This window comes from Dendrobates tinctorius, unplaced genomic scaffold, assembly GCF_039654945.1.
Source record: "Dendrobates tinctorius isolate UK_male_01 unplaced genomic scaffold, ASM3965494v1 ptg000086l, whole genome shotgun sequence".
NCBI classification, from domain to species: Eukaryota; Metazoa; Chordata; class Amphibia; order Anura; family Dendrobatidae; genus Dendrobates; species Dendrobates tinctorius.
This window is the reverse complement of record NW_027361754.1, coordinates 16,737,285-16,761,911: the sequence shown is the minus strand read 5'-3', so window position 1 is coordinate 16,761,911 and position 24,627 is coordinate 16,737,285. Positions and strand designations below refer to the sequence as shown.

Genomic DNA, 24,627 nt, shown 5'->3' with positions numbered 1-24,627 from the left:
TTGCAGGAGAACTCACCACCTCTTGTGGCAGCCTGTTCCACTCATTGATTCACCCTCACTGTCAAAAAGTTTTCAGACTATCTAATCTGTATCTTCTCCCTTTAAGTTTCATTCCATTGCTTCTTGTGTTTCCATGTGCACATAAGAATAACAATGATACATCTACACTGTAACAGCAATTCAGATATTTATAGACAGCTATTAAGTCTCCTCTTAGCCTTCTTTTTTGAAAGTGAAACCTTCTTAGATCCTTTAACCGCTCCTCGTAGGACATACTTTGCAGTCCGTTCACCAACCTGGTAGATTTTCTCTGAACTTGCTCCAGTTTTTCAATGTCTTTATTAAAATGTGGTGCCCAGAACTGGACACAGTATTCCAGATGAGGCCTGACCAAGGAGGAGTAGGGGAGGTGATTACTTCACGTGATCTAGACTCTATGCTTCTCTTAATACATCCTAGAACTGTGTTTGCCTGCTGCATCATATTATTGACTTATGTGCAGTCTGTGATCTATTAGCATACCCAAATCTTTTTCACACATGTAGTTGCTTAGTACTATTCCTCCCATTCTGTAGATGTAATTTTCGTTTCTCTTGCCCAGATGCAGGATCTTGCATTTCTCCCTGTTATATATGATTTTATTAATCCCCTGCCCATTGATATAGCAGATTCAAGTGTGTAAGTTCATGATTGACCAACCAAGATGTGAGCTGTAGAGACAACTGTGGATCTCTCTCTGAATGGAGTGACTGTGTAAGCTGAAGAGCAAAGCAGTCTTTGGTCCTAGAGAGAAAAAGTACCATTTAATTAGGGACAGTTTACCAGAGTGTGGGAGCTGCAGAGATCTCACACTGACCTGTGTGCATGGCTGGATGAAAATCTGTCAGAGTTTTGGATTTTTGGATGCGTATGTGCCAGAGTGTTGGTTGTATACATGCTGTAGAATTGGAAGTATAAATGCCGGAATATTGACCTTCGTAGGTATTCTATGCAGCAGTGAGCAGCTAGGTGGCTCACTGGTTAGCACTACAGCCTTGCCGTGCTGGAGTCCAGGGTTCATATCCCACCAAGGACAACATCTGCAAGGAGTTTGTATGTTTTCCCTGTGTTTGTGTGGGTTTCCTCCGGGTTCTCCAGTTTCCTCACACATTCCAAAGACATACTGATAGGGAATTTAGATTAAGAGCCCCATTGGGGACAGCGATGATAATGTGTGCAAACTGTTAGGCTGAGTTCACACGTGGCGTAGTTTCCGCGGTGGTATTAACCACGAAAATGCGAAAAATAAGCATTCCATGCATTCCTATGGGATTCCGCAATGCTGTGCTAATTTTGCTAGTTTTTACCGCGGCGGAATCGCTTCGCGGTAAAAAACGCAGCATGCTCATTAATTTTGCGGAATCACGGCTATCCCGCACCCATAGGAATGTATTGTTCTGCTTACTTCCCACATGTGGCTGTGCACAACAAGCGGAAAGTAAGCAGAACAATTGCGGATGGTACCCACGGTCCGGAGAAGAGGAGACTGTCCTCCAGGCTTTGGGTACCATATCCCTGTAAAAAATAGAATTTAAAATAAAAAATATTGTTATTCTTACCTTCCGGCATCCCGCGCAGCCTTCCCGCCTCTCTCCACGCTCTCGTTCCCAGTAATCCTTTGCGAAAATGCCCGCGATGGTGTCCGTTCTCGCGGGATCGCGAAGTCTCGCCGTCATTCGCGCGACGCCATCGCGAATTACCGCGAGATGTCGCGATCCCGCGAGAACGGACGCCATCGCGGGCTTTTTCGCAAAGGATTACTGGGAACGGCTGTGCGGGACATCGGAAGGTAAGAATAACACAATTTTTTTTACATTCTATCTTTTACTATTGATGCTGCATAGGCGGCCTCAGTAGTAAAAAGTTGGTCACACTCGTCAAACACTGTGTTTGACGAGTGTGACCAACCTGTCAATCAGTTCTCCAAGCGATGCTCCAGATCGCTTGGAAAACGCTAGCATTCTGCAAGCTAATTACGCTTGCAAAATGCTAGTTTTTCCGTGGGAAAATCGTGGGAATTTAAAATGCGATTTTCCCACGGAATGGAATTCCGGAATTCTCGCGGTAATTTCCGCGAGAGTTCCGTTACGTGTGCACATAGCCTAAAGAACTGCAGAATATGTTAGTGCTATATAAAAATAAAGATTATTATTATTCTACTATCCTGTTGTGTTTACCTTTGTGTATTAATGTCCTTCCAGGGTTTCTGGAGCTAGTAAACCTTATCGAGCTAAAACTGTTGCCTTTATGAATGCTGCCTAATGCCTATCAGAGCTAGATCTCTACAGACCCAAAGGTCTACATATAATCTTATGTTGATGCACAATATGAAAAATTAAATTAATAAATAAATTTAAAAAACAGGCAACAAAAATGCCACTGTCAATTCATTGTTATTAGCCACATCTCAATTTCTCTAGCGAGTACGCTGAGTTCTTTGTGCAGATATTCCGCTTAGAATTGTATTAGATGTCGAAAATTTTCAAGTAAAAAACTCAGGCGTTTTTAATGCGTTTCCGTTGTTGGAACACTGAAATCCGCACATAACTTTCAAAAAAAGTTTTGTTAATGTCAAATATCAGACAGTATCAAAAACAAAGCAAACATACCAAAAAGAGTAAAAAAAAGTTTATTGTTTCTGCATTTTTTTCTATGTAGGTAAAACCATTAGACTACAATCCCACAATAATTATTTGGTGAGTTTTTTATGTTGCAGAAATGTGTAGCCATCATTGTAATTATTATCTCATAAATCAATACTAGATAGAAAAATTAGCAATTTTGTAAATATGTCTAACTACGGTTAGTTATAACAAATTATAACTGAGTGTAGAGCCCCGCCCACGCCGCATAGCCACATTCACTATAATATCCCACATCATCCCGTCAGCCAGAGCTACCGGACAACAACCCCTAATATTCCACATTGTCCCATCAGCCAGAGCCACCGGAATACTACCCCTAATATCCCACATCATCCCATCAGCCAGAGCCACCGGACTACTACCTCTAATATCCCACATTGTCCCATCAGCCAGAGCCACTGGACTACTACTCCTAATATCCCACATCATCCCATCAGCCAGAGCCACTGGACTACTACTCCTAATATCCCACATCATCCCATCAGCCAGAGCCACCGGACTACTACCCCTAATATCCCACATCATTCCGTCAGCCAGAGCCACCGGACTACTATCCCTAATATTTCACATCATTCCGTCAGCCAGAGCCACCGGACAACTACCACTAATATCTCACATCATCCCGTCAGCAGGAGCCACCGGACTATTACTCCTAATATTCCACATCATCCCGTCAGTCTGGGGTCAGTACCAGAGCACTAAGTGGAACGGTCCTAACTTCAATACCGGGGATCCCTGTAAAGAGAGGCCTGGTGTCAGAACCAGAGTGCTGAGTGGATTTGCCCTTACTTCCATACCAATGATCCCTTAAATAGAAGGCTGCGGTGAGAATCAGAGCACTGAGGGACTTACCATAACTTCCATACCGGAAATCCCTTTAAGAGAGGCCTGGGGTCAGTACCAAAGCGCAGAGTGGATTTGCCCTCACTTCCATACTGGACATCCCTTTAAGAGGGGCCTTGGGTCAGAACCAGAGTGCTGAGTGGATTTGCCCTAACTTCCATACCTGGGATCCCTTTAAGAGAGCCTGGTATCAGAACCAGAGAGCTGAGTGGATTTTCCCTGACTTTCATACCAATAATCCCTTCAATAGAACCCTGAGGGCAGAATCAGAGCGCTGAGGGATTTGCTCTAACTTCCATCATACAGGAGATCCTTTTAAGAGAGCCTGGGGTCAGTACCAGAGCATTTGAAGGCAATTGCCCTGACTTCCACACCGGAGATCCCTTTGAGAAAGGCCTGGGGCCAGTACCAAAGAGCAGAGTGGATTTGCCCTAAATTCCATACCAATGATCCTTTAAAGAGAAACTGGGATCAGAACCACAGAGCTGAGTGGAATGGTCCTGACTTCCATACCGAAGATCCCTTTAAGAGAGGCCTGGGGTCAAAACCAAAGCGCTGGATGGATTTGTTCTGACTTCCATACCAATGATCCCTTTAAGAGGGAAGATGTGCCTATAGGATGGAGGATGTGTGATGGGGAGATGGGCACAGGAGGGGGGGATTAATTTCTGTCATGTGCTCTATGCTCCTTTTTGGGGAGCAGACAATGGCTGGGAGCTTATGTTCTCAGGGATGCTAGATTTCTCCCACCATGTCAATGTCTGCTGAGGTGTTCTCAAGTGGGAAAACTTGCTCATAGCAACCAATCACAGCTCAGCTTCTTTTAACCAGCTCTAGTGAAATGAGAGATGCTTAGTGATTGGTTGCAAGGAAAACTGTTGCTCATAGCAACCAATCATAGCTCAGTTTCTTTTGAACAGCTCTGTTGAAATGAAAGATGCTTCGTGATTGGTTGGTGATACACAGACACATTCAGTTTTATATATAGAGAATAGAGAAATTGTCAATCCACAGGTAAAATCTGTATTCAGTGAACACAGACTCTCCCATTACTGAGATGACAGTTGGTGCTCATAAACTTCTATCTCTCTCCTGTCTAGATATGAGCTTATCAGTAGCGACTGCCATCTCTTATCTCAGTTATTGGAAAGTCTGTGTTCACTGAATACAGATTTTACCGATTAATTGAGAATTTTGAGAATGGAAGATAAGTCCGGAAGTAGAACTAAGCAGATTTCTCAGATAAGACATATTACAAAGTTAAAAGAAAATATCAAGAAGAAAGGCTGAAAAGGGGCAATTCTGAGGATGGAGGAAGGAAAGGAAAAACAACAGAACATTTCGACTAGATAAACTTCTTAAGTGAGAAAAACTAACCAGGGTTTTTTTTTCGTAAGACAACTGAAAAAAAAGAAAAGAAAAAAGGAACGCCACCAAGAGCATGGTAGGTCCACATGGGGAGTAGCAGAGTTTAAGGATTGACCTGGAAGGAAGGGGATAGTAATCTTCCTCTCCCTATGAAGTAAGTGGAACTTCAATCTACTGTGCACCTTTTCCTGACCACTGTCCTAGAGAAAGATATCTCTGATACTCGTATAGTGGCCAGAGGTCCTTTAATAACAAATGGAAGGACTAAAAATTTAAAAGATTTATTGGTGTGTAACAGGATCACAAAAGAGTCAAACAACTGGTTGAACAAAAATACACCGAAAGGTAATTTTAAGTGTGGTCACTGTTTGTTTTGTTCATTTTTTTTTTACCACCAAACATCTTAATATGGGAGGCATATTACACGAGGGACGTGATTTCATATCTTGTCGCACGCGTTTTGTTGTTTATGTTTTATTTTGCCCACGCAGTTTTCATTATATAGGTAAAGCTATAGGTGGAGCTGCTTGGTGTACATTTTTTTGCACAAAAAACCGTATCGACTAAATACCCTGTATTTGTTATCCAGCACTTGCTGATTACTGCCATTTTTTATTGCAGAGTATTTTTGCAAATCTGTCATTCTGTGTTTTCTTGTTGTATCTCAGTTAGTGGGTGGTGTGAGCATTATCTAATCAACGTGTTCACATTTGTGCATGTCGCATGTGTGTTTTTTATCCATTTTTTTTCCTTGCTTAGCATGGTTTGGGAGACCCCACCCCTCTCTTGTGTGACATGCACATAAGAGCTGTCTCAGACCACAAGCCCATACTAGGGAGCGGCCTGTCTGAATCCTGTTCATATTAGACACTGTTCACATGTTCAGGTTTTTAATACATTAGATAGGGACTGCTTCAATAGGGGTTACCTTGACATGGTGGAGCAGCTTGGAGTACATTTTTTTGCGCAAAAAAACGTATCGACTAAATACCCTGTATTTGTTATCCAGCACTTGCTGATTACTGACATTTTTTATTGCAGAGTATTTTTGCAAATCTGTCATTCTGTGTTTTCTTGTTGTATCTCAGTTAGTGGGTGGTGTGAGCATTATCTGATCAACGTGTTCACATTTGTGCATGTCGCATGTGTGTTTTTTATCCATTTTTTTTCCTTGCTTAGCATGGTTTGGGAGACCCCACCCCTCTCTTGTGTGACGTGCACATAAGAGCTGTCTCAGACCACAAGCCCATACTAGGGAGCGGCCTGTCTGAATCCTGTTCATATTAGACACTGTTCTCATGTTCAGGTTTTTAATACATTAGATAGGGACTGCTTCAATAGGGGTTACCTTGACGTGGTGGAGCAGCTTGGAGTACATTTTTTTGCACAAAAAAACGTATCGACTAAATACCCTGTATTTGTTATCCAGCACTTGCTGATTACTGCCATTTTTTATTGCAGAGTATTTTTGCAAATCTGTCATTCTGTGTTGTCTTGTTGTATCTCAGTTAGTGGGTGGTGTGAGCATTGTCTGATCGACGTGTTCACATTTGTGCATGTCACATGTGTGTTTGTAATCCCTTTGGGAGATGCCAAGCATTGAGTACAAACAGTTTACTCACCAATGTTTGTACTCAATGCTTGGCATCTCCCAAAGGGAGATGAAGTATTTTATATAAAATGCCTCCTAGGTGTTGGCTGGGAGCCATTTTGCAAGTGTACACACTGTTAGGGTATTGGCTGGGAGCCATTTTGCGGCCAGAGTCCTGAACCTGTATCCCTGGTCCTGGAGTGGCCGGTCATGTATCCAAAGTCCCCTGGTCCTGGTGTTGCTAGTCCTGTATCCAAACTCCCCTGATTCCAGTGTTGCCAGTCTTGTATCCAAAGTACCCTGGTCCCGGAGTGGCTAGACCTATATCTGAAGTCCCTTTTGTCCCGCAGCAGCTAGTGACTGAACCTTGTCCACTGGTCCCAAAGCGGCCAATGCCTGAACCTCGCCCCTTGGTCCCAGTGTAGCCAGGGCCTGGACATTGTCACCTGGTCCATATGCGGCCAAACCCTGATCCAGTATCCTTGACCAATGTGCCTGAACAGAGCCTGATTCCATGTCAGTAAACATTGTGTAGAGGTGCCAGAACTTACTAGTCTGAATGGAGGCATAGCCCTAATCAGTGTCAGCGAACCTGATTCCTGGGGTCTGCAGGTCCAGTACTGGGCTCTTCCCATGAGTGGTATCTGGCGGCTACCTGCAGTCCTGTCTGTCTCCCCCATCAGGAGCTCCAGTGAACACCAGGTTAGTTATGCTTCTTGCTGGGAAGGCCCCACAAATCCACGTACACCACGGTTGGGCATAACAGTACTAACCAGTTGATTTGGCCAATCCCAATATTTCTGTTATCTCTCTGATGGATTTCGTCTTTCCTAATGATGGTCTGTTTTACTTTCATTGAGAGACCCTTTGACTGCATGTTGTGGCTTCACAGAAAGAGCTTCCAAATGCAAATGCCACACCTGGAATCAGCTCCAAACCTTTTACCTGCATAATTGAGGATGCATTAACAAGGGAAAATCTTATGTAGTTCATTAAAGACATTTTGAGACAATTGTCCAATTACATTCCCTTTAAAAAGAGGCAGCTGCATTTTAAAGAGCTGTAATTCCTAAACCCTTACTCCAATTAGGATGTGAACATCCTCAAATTACAGCTGAGAATCTGCACTTTTAGTTCATATTGATTATATTACAGGATCTGGAATACGTTTTGGTAAACAACTAAAATGCCAAAACTTGTATCACTGTCCAAATATTTCTGGACCTAACTGTATATGATATAACTGTATAAGGTCCAGGGAAAAGTGAATGTATTAAAAGATAGGTTTTAATATTTCCATCCAGAGTTAATAAACAAAATTAAAAGTGGGTAGAAGTTTTTTTTTTCTAAATACCGTAATACAGACAATCCCTTTTTCTGTGACTTTTCTTGCAGGCAACATAAATGGAGATATTTTGATTGACATCAGTCCGAGTGCCATGGTTCATCACTTGTTTGCAGCCTGTGAGTTTTTCAAACATATCATCGTGCTGAAGATGAGAGACAGATGCATCTTGGAGCTGAAAAGATGGGTGGACTCACGTACAGGAGCGTTTAACTGGACCCATGCCGTAAAAATGCATGCAGACATAGGAGAATGCAGGTGAAGTATTTGTCAAAAAAATTGTGGAAACCCATTGGCATTGGCATAACTGCTTCCATTCTATGTGTGCCACCCTAGGAGTCTGGTTGCCACAGTGGCATTGCCTCCCTTACAGGGAGTAATGTAATGCCTGGAAGCAGGGAGGGGTCCCCTTACCAGGTGTCAGCAGGAGAGAAGTTGAGCCGAACTTGGGGAGTGGAGCTGTGATTAAACTGGCCCCAGAGCTGAGCACTAGGAAATCTGTGATTTTCCACAGAGTCTGTGGTTGCGCGGGTTCTGAAGTCCTGGCAGCTAAATCCAGAGGGCAAGGGACTGCAGGTCTCTTGGCCCGTTCTAATACCAGGCAGCACAGCAGCACACCAGAGCCTGGAGCCGACACAAAGGAGCTGCACCTGTGATAGGCTCGAGCTGCCTGCCATGCGGGCAACGGTTTGTTTTTAAAACAGAGAGAGACAGTTAGCAGCAGGAGGGTGAGTTGTTAGGCAGCAAGGAAAAAGGGAGGACAGTGCAGAAGGAAGGCCTCCATACCTACCTGGCCAGGTGTTTCCAAAATTGCTTCCAGGCTGCCCAGCTCTCCATGACGATCTGTTTCCAGTGCCCCGGTCTGTACTATCAACCATCAAGTAGAGGAAAACAAAACTACAGCCCTTGTGTCCTCCAGTAATCTCTTGCACCCTGAGTCCTGCATCACAAGGTACACGAAGCAGCCTGACATAAACGGAACCGATAGCCCTGGGTCCCAGCTCCTCCTGTGGGGAGCAGAACCATCCCAGCTGCGACAACATCAGCCCCAGCAGTCTTCTTTAGCAGCATCAGCCATCAGAGCCTAACACCACAGGTGGCCTCACGTTAAATTCCAAAAAACATATCCCCATTTTACAGCACAGCCAGGGCCATGGAGTCTGTCCTGCTTCCAAGTACCCCACTGCCCTGGTGGGCATGTCATATGTATTTAAGGGCAAATTTAGGAGATTTTGGCACAGCAAATCTATTATTTATATGATATAATTTATTGAAATGACATTTCTAAAATCCATGCAATTGTCTGCATTTATTCACCCAGATCAAAATTCTTAATTGCTGTTTAATAAGAGCTGTTCTAACAGAACAGTAAGGAAAATTGTGTTTAATATGTAGGATGAAAATGTGTATTAAGAGTATTCTCCCATGTTTATCTTCGATGTACAGTATAAGTAAAAAGGTTGGATGCAACATGCAGACAAGGGGCAAGGCGGAAGTAACTAGACAAACAATTTATTTCTATAGCATGGGCAGGAAAAGGGTAATGATAACAAACGTTAAATCACATGACCGCATATGGCGACTTCAGTTTTACCTTCTCCTCGATACCTCGCCGCCTCCTATCATCCCCCTCTTTCCCTTCTCCTGAGAATAAGACACGGTACAATTTAAATTCTTTGGATAATTTTGGCCACAGCGGCCAATTTTATTAACAAACATTAGCAATAAACATTAAATAATTCAAAATTATGAGGGGAGGGTTCTTGGAGCTAGAAAGATCTGGCTATAAACTTATTTCCACCATGTTACCCCCAGCCGTCCAGCCCAGCTCGAGGGCACCGTAACTCCCCTTCTGGGAGACCAACCACCATAGCTCCCGAGGTAAAACCCCGTCCAGAGCCCATACCCAAAAGCCAGATCCCCCATACCATTTTAAACTGTCGGGAATGTTACTTCCGAATCCTTCCCCGACCAATCACCGTCAACTCCAAGAACCCCACCCCCCGCCCCACAGCCACTGTGACAACAGCAACAACAATGCCTCGTATAGACCCTGACAAGAATCTATATACCGATGACCTTTTTTTTTTTTTTTTTTTTTTTAAAACGTACATCCCCTAGCAGCCCCCAACATGCTACCCAAAACAGGGAGGGTGGGTGGGACTTCTCTCCTCTGCTCCTGGCTGGTGAGTGCGATTTTTCCCACACTTTTTCCCTAATACAGGCTGCCCCCACCTTAAACCCCTCCCCCGGCCCCCGTCCCGGCCAACCATTTCAAACTGGCACAACACCAGTTCTAAAACTTCCCGCCCATAGCAGTCATGGGGGGCTTCCCCTAGGCTGTGCCCTTCCCCAGCCCCCTTCTTGACCGCATATGGCGACTTCAGTTTTACCTTCTCCTCGATACCTCGCCGCCTCCTATCATCCCCCTCTTTCCCTTCTCCTGAGAATAAGATACGGCACAATTTAAATTCTTTGGATAATTTTGGCCACAGCGGCCAATTTTATTAACAAACATTAACAATAAACATTAAATAATTCAAAATTATGAGGGGAGGGTTCTTGGAGCTAGAAAGATCTGGCTATAAACTTATTTCCACCATGTTACCCCCAGCCGTCCAGCCCAGCTCGAGGGCACCGTAACTCCCCTTCTGGGAGACCAACCACCATAGCTCCCGAGGTAAAACCCCGTCCAGAGCCCATACCCAAAAGCCAGATCCCCCATACCATTTTAAACTGTCGGGAATGTTACTTCCGAATCCTTCCCCGACCAATCACCGTCAACTCCAAGAACCCCACCCCCCGCCAACCACGAACAGCCCTGACCACCTCAGGCTCGTGAGTGCCCCAAAACCACCAAGGCCCTCTCGATCCCCTCCTGTATTGACAGCGCCCATAAATCAATACCAATAGAATTTAAATGAACCCCATCAGCCAACCAAAAATTACCGGCACCTGTCTCCAATTCAAAGTGACGAACGCTAATGCCCCCATTCCTGGACACAAATGCCGACACCGCACGATTCAATTTTACCCTTGCCCTGTTAATCCCTTTCAACGATCTCGCTTGCCTCCACCTCTGTCTGGGTACCACATCCGACCATACCGTCACCACGTTCGGGAACGAAGTCCACAACCTCAAAAAATCGGAACGTATGTCCCTAATTAATTCTCTCACTGGCCTGACCCCTAAATCATTGCCCCCCACATGGAAAACAATAATGTCGGGGGTTCTATCCAAGCGAGCGGACTTGGTTAACTCCAGGAGCACCCTGCTCCATACCATTCCTCGGAAACCCAACCAACGGACCAGCACCTGCTCCCTCCCAAAGCCCAATTGTCTACCATCTGGCCTCGCGTCGGCTCGTAGCGCACCCCAATAAACGTAAGAGTGTCCGAATATCCAGGCAAGAAAGGGGTCGCCATCTCTTGAACCCTCACCGGGCTCTCCCCCTTGACCGGCACCCACATTTGGCTTTCCTTTCCCTTTCTTAAAACATTTGGAAGCGCCGTGTGAGCTACCGTTGCAGTGGGAGCACACGTGCTTGAACTTGCAGCCCGCCCCGTACTTACACTGCCCGTCATTAAATTGCCAGCACACTCCCGACTTCTCTCTTCCTCCCTGGGTTGCCTGACCACTGCTCCCCTGACCTGCTTGCTGACTGCCGCTGCCCCCGCTCCCGTGAAAGGACTGCCCATAACTCACTGGGGCCATCACCTTCAGCCACAGCCCGATATCCTTTTGATCCCACTTTATCTCTGGCCTTACCGCCTTCCTCTGCCTAAACTGCTCGTCGTATCGCAGCCACGCCTGGCCCCCATAAATACGATGCGCCTCCCCGATAGCATCAAAATAACAAAAAAGGCCAGAACAATTATCCGGAGACTTCTCCCCTATGACACTAGCCAAAATAGCGAATGCCTGCATCCAATTCACAAAAGTCTGCGGGATTAGACGCCACCTCCTCTTTTCTTCCTCCTCTTTTTTACTATCGTCCTTCTTCCCCTTATCCAGGTTAAACTTTTCCAATGGCAGCAATGAAAATATCTCCACATACTCGTCCCGCCAAATCTTCTCCTTCACTTCTTTCTTTAAATGGGCCCCCAGCGGCCCCTCAAAGCACACGTAAACCTCTCCCTTAGCCCTATCGTCCAGTTTTATCCTATCCCCCTTATCCGTTTCCGTCTGCACTGAAACAGATACTCCTGCCGCAGCTCCTTCATCGCATTCTACCGCGCGTAACACGTCACCACCCGACTCTGTGCCCGAACCGCGACCCACTAACCATGCCCCTGCTGGGGACGGAGCTGCCTCCCCAATTACCCCCCCTCCAGTCTCCTCAATATTTGCGACATGTTCGCCAAAATGTCCCTTAGCCCCGGCACCTCAGCCCCGCTAGGCCCACTACGCCCCATCCGCTCCCTACCATCTCCCTGCCTGCCCCCATCATCCTGCAATACAGCCCCTGCGGGCGACAAACACGACATGGAGCCATACTCACATAGCTGCGCGGGTGCTGTGTCCCCGCCAGCTGGAAATCCGGAATCCTGACGTCCTCGATGATCCTGATGCAGGCTCCGCTGCTCCAGGCCCGCGCCCCTGGCCTCCTCGTCACCAGGGGGGACCCGAGCATGCGATACCCGCCGCTCCTGAGAACTCCCGCTTGAACGGGACCTGTGACAGTCCCTGGACCCGTGCCCGACTGGCCGGTCCGTAGCACCCTCCGGGCGACTCCCGGATAAATGCCCCCAGGTGCCTGGTGCCCCGTCTGCTGCATGGGGGCCAGGCAGGGCGACCACGCTAAGTCGCCTCCCGCCCGCCGACTGTTCCGGGCTCCACGCGTTGCTAGGACCGGGCAGGGCGTCCCCGCTGAGCCCCCTCCCGTCCGCCGATCGGCCGGGGCTCCACGTGCTGCTGGGACCAGGCAGGGCGTCCTCGTGCTGCCCCCTCACGACCGCAGCTCTCTCGCTACGGACTGCAATGGGGGCAGGCAGGGCGGCAGCAACCGGCACCCTCCCGCCCGCCTCATCTCCGGTCCTTCTGCTGACGGTGGGGCCAGGCAGGGCGCTGCCGCAACGCCCCCTCCTGCCCGCCGCGCCACGTCTGGCGCCCTGGCTGGCAGACACCCCCGAGCGGTCCTCATCCCCGGGGGCGCCCTCGATCCTGCCTCCCGCCGCTGTGTTGCCCGGCGCCGGCCGCCGACGGCCTCGCCGCTGTGAGGGCCTGCCGCGGCCTTCACTCTCCTCCCTGCTGCGCGCCTCTTCGGCTCCTGCCCGTGACGACACTTCCGGTCCGGCCTGCTGTTCCTGTCCTGCTCCCACATGCTTGCCGCCCGTACTGACCGGCCGGCTGGGCGGATTCCTGCCGGGACGGGCGCGGGGAGGGGATGCAGCCCCATCTGTTGCGCCGCCCGCAGGGTCCCTGGAGGGGCTCCGCAGCCGCCGCCTGCTGCGGGCTGACACCTCCGGTGACAGCCTTTCGGGGGGACGGGTCCTCCTTCCACGCTGGCCGGATCCCTGCTCTGCAGCGCTGAGGAGGGAGGAAAGCTGGGTCTGTAGCCATCCTCCCCTCCTGGACCTGGCCACATCCTGCAGCCTGGCGAAAAGTTGCTGCTCGTCGTCCATGGATTCAGGTGGGACTTCTCTCCTCTGCTCCTGGCTGGTGAGTGCGGTTTTTTTCCCGCACTTTTTCCCTAATACAGGCTGCCCCCACCTTAAACCCCTCCCCCGGCCCCCGTCCCGGCCAACCATTTCAAACTGGCACAACACCAGTTCTAAAACTTCCTGCCCATAGCAGTCATGGGGGGCTTCCCCTAGGCTGTGCCCTTCCCCAGCCTCCTTCTTGAAACAGAGTAACTACAGCACAAAATATGCAATATCTTATATACAATGAATCATCCAGTTCACTAAAATTATTATATTATAACAGTTTCTCGACATATAATATGGCAACTTTTTAATAGGAGTAGTAGTCACAGTAATATCATACCATATTGTCCCCCTCTTGATCAAAGGCTCTAGTGAGGGTCTCCATAAAGGGTATCTTTATGTTTGAAGCATGATAAGTGGGAAAAGGTTGAAAAGTTTGCCGAATTCTTTCGCAAGGCACTGTACATTTCACCAATTGACACTAGTGATGAGCGAGCACTAAAATGCTCGGGTGCTCATTGCTCGGGTCGAGCAAATTGGAATACTCAGGTATTCGGACAGAACAACGAGCCCAATGTAAGTCTATGGGAGACCCGAGCATTTTTACTGCGATCCCCCCGGGGGGTCCTTTTAAGGTCTAAAAACGTCTGAAAATTATAGAAACACTGCTCAAATGACACGGGAGCATCATGGCAAATGCCCTTGGAAGCATTTCAGACTCCTAGGTCACAGCTGTAAACAATGTTGTCAGAGTTTCACGCCATTTTTACAGGCGCACCAAAAAACATACAAAAACGAAAGCAAAATGGATTTTGCTTAGAAATATGTTAAGAAGTTAATGACTTGTATATAAGGCAAAATAATTAACCCAAAGCAAAAACGTTCCTCCACCACTTAGCTTATGTTCACACGCAGCATTTTTGATGTGTTTTTCAACTTTAGCATTGCTTTCAACCAATACAAAAGCATTCACTGGGAAATGTCACTGTAACATTTAACAACCCTAGCTGGCCATGTGTTGTATGACACATCATCAGACACATTGTGTTTCATTTATGAATGAGGCACTCTTAAAGTCACAGAGCCTTTTTATAGAGGGCCATCAGGCAGAATAATATTCTTAAAAGACCATTATGAAACAGTGGGTCTCCTATACTGTTATTGTCTATGCAGTGAGTGGATGGGCTGCCAAGAATTATGACGCACCCCTATACCCCTTTCACAAGAGGTACAGGAGGGTTTCCTGAAAAAATGTTGCATTGAATGCATGGCCTGGCCTGCCCCAAAGTTACATGCACCCCAATAAGCCTTTGAAGCCACGTACTTGATGACCACTAGAGTTGAGCGAAACGGGTCGAAAAATTTCAAAAGTCGCCGACTTTTGGCAAAGTCGGGTTTCATGAAACGAAACCCGACCCTAGGATGAGGTCGGCCACGAGGTCGGCGACTTACGCGCCAAAGTCGCGTTTCAAAAGTTTGTTTTGCACTCTTTTTCAGCCAATCAGGATCCACGGACACTGTGGGCAACGTGATGACATAGGCAGGGGTCACCACCATCTTTCAGAAGGGCATGCAAGTGATTGGCTTGCTTTGGTGGGCGTCACAGGGGGTATAAAAGGGCGTGCACGCCGACCGCCATCTTACTTCTGCCGATCTCAGTATAGGGAGAGGTTGCTGCTGATGCTGTAGGGAGAGCGTTAGGCAGGGAAGAAGACAAAAAAACTGCTTCTGCTGCTAGCGATTTGGCCTGCACAACACACCAGTCACTGTGTGTGCAGTGCAAGGGGAGGCTATATAGTGGTGTATCAGTGGTGTTGGTTGTTGGGCTGCCTTCTAAGGCTTCCTGACATTCCTGCATTGCTGTTTACCCACTGCTCCGCAAACTGCTTTTTTAAAAGCAATCCCAATTTTTTTTTTTTGTCCTGCTGAGAAGAAAAAAAAACTGCTTCTGCTGCTAGCGATTTGGCCTGTACAACACACCAGTCACTGTGTGTGCAGTGCAAGGGGAGGCTATATAGTGGTGTATCAGTGGTGTTGGTTGTTGGGCTGCCTTCTAAGGCTTCCTTACATTCCTGCATTGCTGTTTACCCACTGCTCCGCAAACTGCTTCTTTAAAAGCAATCCCATTTTTTTTTTTGTCCTGCTGAGAAGAAAAAAAAACTGCTTCTGCTGCTAGCGATATGGCCTGCACAACACACCAGTCACTGTGTGTGCAGTGCAAGGGGAGGCTATATTGTGGTGTATCAGTGGTGTTGGTTGTTGGGCTGCCTTTTAAGGCTTCCTGACAGGCTGGCATTGCTGTTTACCCACTGCTCTGCAAACTGCTTTTTTAAAAGCAATCCAATCTCCCTTATCCTCTAGTCACTTTTGTCACAGTTGTGCCATCGAGCCTGTGACATAGCGCTCAGATATCAGTGGGCCTCACACAATCCAAAAGTGTCCAGTGTCCACAAGTGTGTGCAGAAATTCAAAATCTCCCTTATCCTCTAGTCACTTTGGTCACAGCTGTGCCATCGAGCCTGTCACATAGCGCTCAGATATTCATTGGGCCTCACACAATCCAAAAGTGTCCAGTGTCCACTAGTGTGTGCAGAAATTCAAAATCTCCCTTATCCTCTTGTCACTTTTGTCACAGCTGTGCCATCGAGCCTGTCACATAGCGCTCAGATATCAGTGGGCCTCACACAATCCAAAAGTGTCCAGTGTCCACAAGTGTGTGCAGAAATTCAAAATCTCCCTTATCCTCTCGTCACTTTTGTCACAGCTGTGCCATCGAGCCTGTGACATAGCGCTCAGATATCAGTGGGCCTCACACAATCCAAAAGTGTCCAGTGTCCACAAGTGTGTGCAGAAATTCAAAATCTCCTTTATCCTCTAGTCACTTTGGTCACAGCTGTGCCATCGAGCCTGTCACATAGCGCTCAGATATTCATTGGGCCTCACACAATCCAAAAGTGTCCAGTGTCCACAAGTGTCTGCAGAAATTCAAAATCTCCCTTATCCTCTCGTCACTTTTGTCACAGCTGTGCCATCGAGCCTGTGACATAGCGCTCAGATATCAGTGGGCCTCACACAATCCAAAAGTGTCCAGTGTCCACAAGTGTGTGCAGAAATTCAAAATCTCCCTTATCCTCTAGTCAATTTGGTCACAGCTGTGCCATCGAGCCTGTCACATAGCGCTCAGATATCAGTGGGCCTCACACAATCCAAAAGTGTCCAGTGTCCACAAGTGTCTGCAGAAATTCAAAATCTCCCTTATCCTCTCGTCACTTTTGTCACAGCTGTGCCATCGAGCCTGTCACATAGCGCTCAGATATTCATTGGGCCTCACACAATCCAAAAGTGTCCAGTGTCCACAAGTGTGTGCAGAAATTCAAAATCTCCCTTATCCTCTCGTCACTTTTGTCACAGCTGTGCCATCGAGCCTGTCACATAGCGCTCAGATATTCATTGGGCCTCACACAATCCAAAAGTGTCCAGTGTCCACAAGTGTGTGCAGAAATTCAAAATCTCCTTTATCCTCTAGTCACTTTTGTCACAGCTGTGCCATCGAGCCTGTGACATAGCGCTCAGATATCAGTGGGCCTCACACAATCCAAAAGTGTCCAGTGTCCACAAGTGTCTGCAGAAATTCAAAATCTCCCCTGTCCTATAGACACCTTGTACCTTGTTTTACATTACTATATAGTTTGTTGGATTTTGTCTACATTTCTACCAAAAATGAGGAAGGCTGGTGGAAGAGGCCGTGGAATTGGGCGGGGGTTGGCAGCTGGTAATGATGGTGTTGGTGGTGGATCTGATGGTAGTGGCAAGAGCAAAATAGGACCGAATGCAGGAGGTGTTGAGCCTGCATCATCGTCTGGCTCCACAAGGCCTCGAAGGCTTAGTTTTCTTGGAGTTGGCAAACCGCTATTAAAGCCAGAGCATCAGGAAAAAGTTTTGTCTTACATTGCTGACTCAGCCTCCAGCTCTATCGCCTCCTCTTCTTCAGTTTTAAAAAGTAAAAGCACTGAGTCGTCATTGGAGGCTCATGTTCATGAACCACACCTTTCCTTGTGTCATTCACCCCAACCAAGATTGAAGGATGACGCAGGCCATACTACTGATTACTCCATGGAGCTGTTTTCACATACCATGCCTGGATTATCAAGTCAAATGGTGAATTACCCAGGCCAAGATGAATCTGACATGGAGGGCACTGATGCACAGCCGCTGATGGATGATTCTGCTGGTACATTCACTCAGAGCACTACATTGTCCTCGCAGTGTACAGAGCCAGATTCTGACCCTGATGAGACTCAGGTGCCCCTTCCCGCACAGTATACCACCATACACGGTGACACAGAGGAAGGTGCACATGACATAGAAGAGGAGGTGATGGATGACCCAGTTGTTGACCCAGATTGGCATCCATTGGGGGAAGAGGGTGCTGCTTCCAATAGCTCAGATGAGGAGCATCCACAGCAGACATCGACATCGCAACAGCTGTTATCTGGCAGGCCCGGAGCACTCCAAAGACAGGTTCCAAACATCAAAAGAGTTGCTGGACAGCTTGTCCAGAGGGTCAAAAGATCACAGCGTGCTAGGCCGCAAAATGTCTGCCAAAGTAGGAAGAGTGCAGTGTGGCACTTTTTTGAACAAAATCCTCATGATCAGGCCAAGGTTATCTGTAAGAAGTGCGCAAAGACCTTTAGCCGAGGGAAAAATCTGAAAAATTTGAATACCAGTTGCATGCTTAGACATTTAACCAGCATGCACTTGCAAGCGTGGACACAACACCAAACCTCAAGTGCCACATGTGTAACTGATCACAACGAAGGTAGTCAGCAACGCTACATTGTTTCCCCCACTGTAAGCCCACCGGTTAGCACAGCAGCAAATGTTGAGGTGTCATTGCAAGGCCACAGCAGTCAGGGAATCCCACTGTTATATCAACGAAAGACTGATTCTAGGCCATCAGAAAGAACACCAACTCCATCACCATCATCAACCCTCTCTCAGTCCGCCCTGTCCACCGCTACTTCCACCATATGCAGCTCTCAAGTCCAGCTCACCCTCCCAGACACTATGAGTAGGTCAAGAAAGTACTCAGTCTCTCATCCGCGTACACTGGGTTTGAACGCCCACATTGCCAAACTAATCTTGTTTGAGATGATGCCCTTTCGGTTGGTGGAAAGCACAGCTTTCCGCGAACTCATGGCCTATGCAGTACCACGCTATGACCTACCCAGTCGCCACTTCTTCTCTCGCAAAGCCATCCCAGCCCTCCACCATCATGTGAAGACCGCATTGTCCATGCACTCAAGCAGTCAGTGAGCGGAAAGGTGCACCTCACAACTGATGCATGGTCCAGTCGGCATGGCCAGGGCCGTTACGTGTCCATCACTGCGCACTGGGTTAGTGTGGTGGATGCAGGGTCCACAGGGGACAGCGGTGGTGGGACAGTGCTGCCTAGCCCTCGGTATAGGAAACAGTTGGCTGTAGGCGTTCGACCCTCCTCCTCCAGAAGCGAAAGCTCGTCCACAGAGCGCAGTCGTACGAGCACTCAATCTGCAGCTGCCACTGTTGCACACGATGTGTCCCCCTATCGAGCAGCTAGTGGAAGGCGTCAGCAGGCTGTGTTGCAGATGATGTGTTTGGGCAACAGACATACCGCCGAGGTGCTGGCCGAGTACTTGAAGCGACAAACTGAGTCATGGCTGGGCAGTGTACATCTTGAGGCAGGCAAGGTAGTTAGTGATAACGGCCGTAATTTTGTGGCAGCCATAGCCCTTTCAAAACTCAGCCATATACCTTGCTTGGCTCACACCTTGAACCTGGTGGTGCAGTGCTTCCTCAAAAATTATCCGGAGTTAACAGCCCTGCTCCAGAAGGTGCGAAGACTGTGCGCGCACATCCGCCGGTCGCCTGTACACTCCGTTTCTTATTCCGAATGCTGCAGCGATTGCTCCACCTTCCCAACCACCGCCTCATTATCGACATTGCAACAAGGTGGAACTCCACCCTGCACATGGTGGAGCGGCTGTGCGAGCAGAGGCAGGCCATAATGCATTTGTGGGAGGATACACGGCCAGGCACTTTGAGAGCAGACATGGAGTTGACAGGTGTGCAGTGGTCGAAGCTGAAACACCTCTTTAAAGTCCTTCAGTGTTTTGAGGAATGCACACGGCTGGTAAGCGCAGACGACGCCATCCTAAGCATGAGCATCCCACTTATGCGTCTGCTCATGCAAACTTTGACGCACCTTAAGGAGCAGGCGTCTGCAGCCAATGTTGATGAGGAGGAAGAGGAGGAGGGAATCCTTGATGACATTCAGCCATTGTCTGCTCAGGGACCTCTCCTGGACGAGGTGGAGGAAGAAGAGGAGGAGGAGGAGGATGATGGGGATGATTACTTAGGGGAGGAGGATGCATCTCGTGGGGCAAGTGAAAATGTTGGCGTGGCAAGGTCTGGTACAGGGTTTGTGCGTGACTGGAGGGATGTGGATTTGCCAGAAAGTGCTCCTCCACCCAGCACTCGCAGTGCATCATTGACACCGGGAACATTGGCCCACATGTCAGATTATGCCTTGCAGATCCTAAAAAGGGACCCCCGCATTGCCAAAATGATGAACGATGACGACTTCTGGTTAGCCAGCATCCTGGATCCACGCTATAAAGGCAAATTACAAAACATCATGCCACAGGAGAACCTTGACCTAATATTGGCTAATAAACAAGCAACTCTATTAAATCGGTTGCTTGAGGCATTCCCAGCACACAGCAGCGGTGATGGTTCTCACACGAGCCGTACGGGCCAGGGGCAGCTTGGCAGAGGTGTTCGTGGTGCACACAGCAGAAGTGGCGTTGTAGACAGGGGTTTCATGACAATATTGTGGACTGATTTTTCAAATACCGCTCACACAACTGGTAATACTGCATCGATGGAAAGTGACAGGAGACAGCAGTTGTCAACTATGGTTACAAACTACTTTTCCTCCCATATCGATGTTCTCCCACACAGGTCATTCCCCTTTGACTATTGGGCCGCTAAACTGGACACCTGGCCTGAATTGGCCCAATATGCCTTACAGGAGCTTGCTTGCCCAGCTGCAAGTGTGCTATCGGAAAGAGTCTTCAGTGCAGCTGGATCAATCCTGACAGAAAAAAGGACCCGTCTGTCAACCCAAAATGTGGATGATCTAACCTTCATTAAAATGAACCATGCATGGGTTTCCAAGGATTTTGTCCCACCTTCCCCTGATGACACATAGGGTGACAGAAAAATGGCTTGCTTTGGTCCACCTCTTCCTGGGACTTCACCTATTTCGCCTTTTGCATCAGCTGAATGTCCAACATCAACATATGCCACTTTCTAAAACTCCCTAACTGTGCTGCCTCCCCCCCCCATGGCCGGGGTCACCACCTAGCGCACGACACCGTGCGAGTGCCGTTGCCCTGGACAGGTGGGTAGGCCGACTCTTGGGTGCGGGCACTGGCACAGGGTCCCTCATAGTGCAATCAAGTGTCTCTGACGGTGGTGGTGCACACCCGCCGTCAGACACACCGCCGTACTATGAGGGGCCCAGTGCCAGTACCGACGCCCATGAGTGGGCCCCCCTTGCTTGGGCAGGGCCCCAGCATTTGCAATCTTTACCTCTCCCTGCTCCTCCGCTGTGTAATCTGGGCCGTCAAATCCATACTGTGCCTGACACCGTCTGAGCCTGCCTCCTGATGTACAGACATATATTTTGAATGTGTACGCTATCCATACATGTTATCCGGGGATACGGTACCCTTTCTAACCTTTGTGCAATCACGTGCAATCCATACTGGGCCTAACACCGTCTGAGCCTGCCTCCTGATGTACAGACATATATTTTGAATGTGTACGCTATCCATACATGTTATCCGGGGATACGGTACCCTTTCTAACCTTTGTGCAATCACGTGCAATCCATACTGGGCCTAACACCGTCTGAGCCTGCCTCCTGATGTACAGACATATATTTTGAATGTGAACGCTATCCATACATGTTATCCAGGGATACGGTACCCTTTCTAACCTTTGTGCAATCACGTGCAATCCATACTGGGCCTAACACTGTCTGAGCCTGCCTCCTGATGTATAGACATATATTTTGAATGTGTACGCTATCCATACATGTTATCCGGGGATGCGGTACCCTTTCTAACCTTTGTGCAATCACGTGCAATCCATACTGGGCCTAACACCGTCTGAGCCTGCCTCCTGATGTATAGACATATATTTTGAATGTGTACGCTATCCATACATGTTATCCGGGGATACGGTACCCTTTCTAACCTTTGTGCAATCACGTGCAATCCATACTGGGCCTAACACCATCTGAGCCTGCCTCCTGATGTACAGACATATATTTTGAATGTGTACGCTATCCATACATGTTATCCGGGGATACGGTACCCTTTCTAACCTTTGTGCAATCACGTGCAATCCATACTGGGCGTGAGAACGGCTGGCGAGCTGTTAAGCAAGCTACAGCACCTGTGGTTTGCACACGTAAGTTTTTCATTTTTTCAGGAATGACGGTTAGGCCTAATTCCGGAACTGCGGTTGACCTGCACTTACTGGGAAATCATTGTTCGCAGGTAATAATTGTCATCAGTGATCCCCATCACTAACGTTGTTCAGCGGGTTATCTGCACCTGTAAGCGACAAACGTTGGCCTTTTCAGTGTAGCGCACATGCAGCCACGGACATGTAATGGCATGACACACCAGTTATTGGCCAATCTCATGTGCCAGAGCCTCACGTGTCCCACTAGTAAGCCGGACTCGGACCGCGGGGCATGACGGAGTCTCGTTCGTTAACGGAATTAAGCTTGCAATGTGTGCATCTGTTCTGTAGCTGGCATGGTTGAGGTTTCCCAGGTGGAGTCGAATTTAACCGTAGGCTCCACTCCTGGTGGTGCCCTTCTGGACATTCCTTTAAGGTTCAGCTTTGCAACCATACTGCCCACATAAAACAAACACTTTGCCTTCATGAACGCTGTTTGGAGGGTCATGACTCGTGGGAATAACGCCGCCCAATCAGTTAACCTGCTAGAGAGATCGTTCGTTGCTCCCAAGCATGACATCACACTTCCTAGGAAGAAGGTAATGCCACTGTGGCGACCGTACTCCTGGGGGCGACACAAGTGCACTGATGCCCAGCCACTGCTCGATGAATCTGCTGGTACATTGACCCAGACCACTACATTCCCCTCGCACGCTACTCGGCCTGAATCTGACCCTGATAAAACTCAGGTTACCCTTCCCATATACAGTTCCATCTTACACGGTGACAAAGAGGAAGCTGCAGATGAAAGTGCAGGTTCGGCCCACTCGCCATCAGACACACCACCGCACTATCAGGGGCCCTGTGCCAGTGCCGTCGCCAACGAGTGGGGCCCCCCTGCTTGCTCAGGATCACAGCACTTGCAAAGTTGAAATACTGTGCAGTGAGATGGAAGATGGGGACGACGAGGAGTCCAGACAAGTACAGGGATTCCCCAGCGAGGAGACTTATTTGATTGTTTTCAATGTTGGGACAGCAATTTTTGGGGAGCACTATACTCTGGAGAATGATAGATGGTGCCCACCATACACTGGAACATTCCAAAGGTGGACATCAGACACTGGAGCAGCATTTACAGGGCCCATTATACACTAGAGCAGTAGAAATGGGGCCCATTATGTTTGGAGCATTATTTGGGCCCATAAGACGGTGGAGCTTCATCCATGGGGACCAACATATACTGTAGCATTATGTGGAGCTCATCATATACTGTTTCAAACATTATATGGGACCAATGATTCTGTATGGAGAAATAGATGGGCCTCGTCATGAGATGTAAAAAGTGAAGTATTTTTCATTGTACTATACCGCTATTTCTCTGCCGTATCGGAGCATGATGAGTTGTGGTATGTGTTAAAGGGGCGCTCTTTCGCCCAGGGCACATGAAAACCTGGAGCCAGCCCTACCCCCCCACAAATTTAGCCAAATAACCCCCATTTTTCAGTGCATAACTTGTATTATGAAGTTAATTAAGGTTGACAAGCTTAAGTAAGAAGAATTGATGCTTTTGGCATTCAAATGGGCACTGTAGGTGTGTTTCCTGTCCTCCTCTCACTGCCGACTTTTATTACCCATTGACTTACATTGGGTTTCGTGTTTCGGGACGACCCCGACTTTTCCCTATAATCGGACGATCTTGCTCGACCCGACTTTTGGAAAAGTCAGGTTTCACGAAATGAAACGCGACCCTAAAAAACCAAAAGTCGCTCAACTCTAATGACCACAAGAAAATCCACTTCACATTATTCATTTTATACTCCCATACTGTTTTCTTATGAATTGACTGCAATACCTGCCCTGCTACCAATTCATATGAACCCCAATAAGCCTTTGAACCCATGTACTGGATGGACACAGGAAAATCCACTTCCCATTATTCATTTTGTGCTCCCATACTCTTTTCTTATGCATTCACTGCAAGGCCTGCCCTGCAACGAAGTCATATGCACCCCAATAAGCCTTTGAACCCAGGTACTGGATGGGCACAGGAAAATCCACTTCACATTATTAATTTGGCACTCCCATACTCCTTTCTTATGCATTGACTGCAAGGCCTGCTCTGCACCAAAGTTACATGCACCCCAATAAGCCTTTGAATCCACATACTGGATGGCCACATGAAACAAAAGTTTCCATTATTATTTTATTTTTTATTACTATAAAGATTGTCCATGAAGTGAATGCCAGGCCTGGCCCTAATTTGCACGCACTTGGAAGAAACATGGAGGAGGGTTTCATTAAAAGAAAAAAAATCACATTGCAAAGGAACATTTCATCTATACTTGGAATGGTCATACACTAGGTGTGTGGGCTGACAAACTTTTCCCCCTGGGGGTACATATCAACATAATGGGTATTTTTTTTTAGGGGCATCATAAACACCTTGCAAAACTGTAACGTGGTTTCCTACACAGTTGCTGCTGGGAAGGTGCAGGTTTTTAGTAAAAATATGGCGGACGAATCGTTGGATGAAATGATCAGGAAAAGGGGCATGGTGATGACAGGAATGGGAACGTACATGATTAATAACAGCAGTTTCTAAGGTAGGTATGAGACCCAGGATACAGCCT

General features: G+C 47.8%; 1 protein-coding gene across 1 annotated transcript in view; it reads left to right on the top strand.

The window, feature by feature from the left end:
* Positions 1 to 24,627, top strand: part of LOC141097720 (indolethylamine N-methyltransferase-like) — a 64,166-nt gene that overhangs the window by 7,425 nt on the left and 32,114 nt on the right. The window contains exon 2 of the mRNA XM_073585094.1: positions 7,882 to 8,089. Coding sequence (XP_073441195.1) covers positions 7,882 to 8,089 — 208 coding nt within the window. The remainder of the gene's footprint in view (positions 1 to 7,881; positions 8,090 to 24,627) is intronic.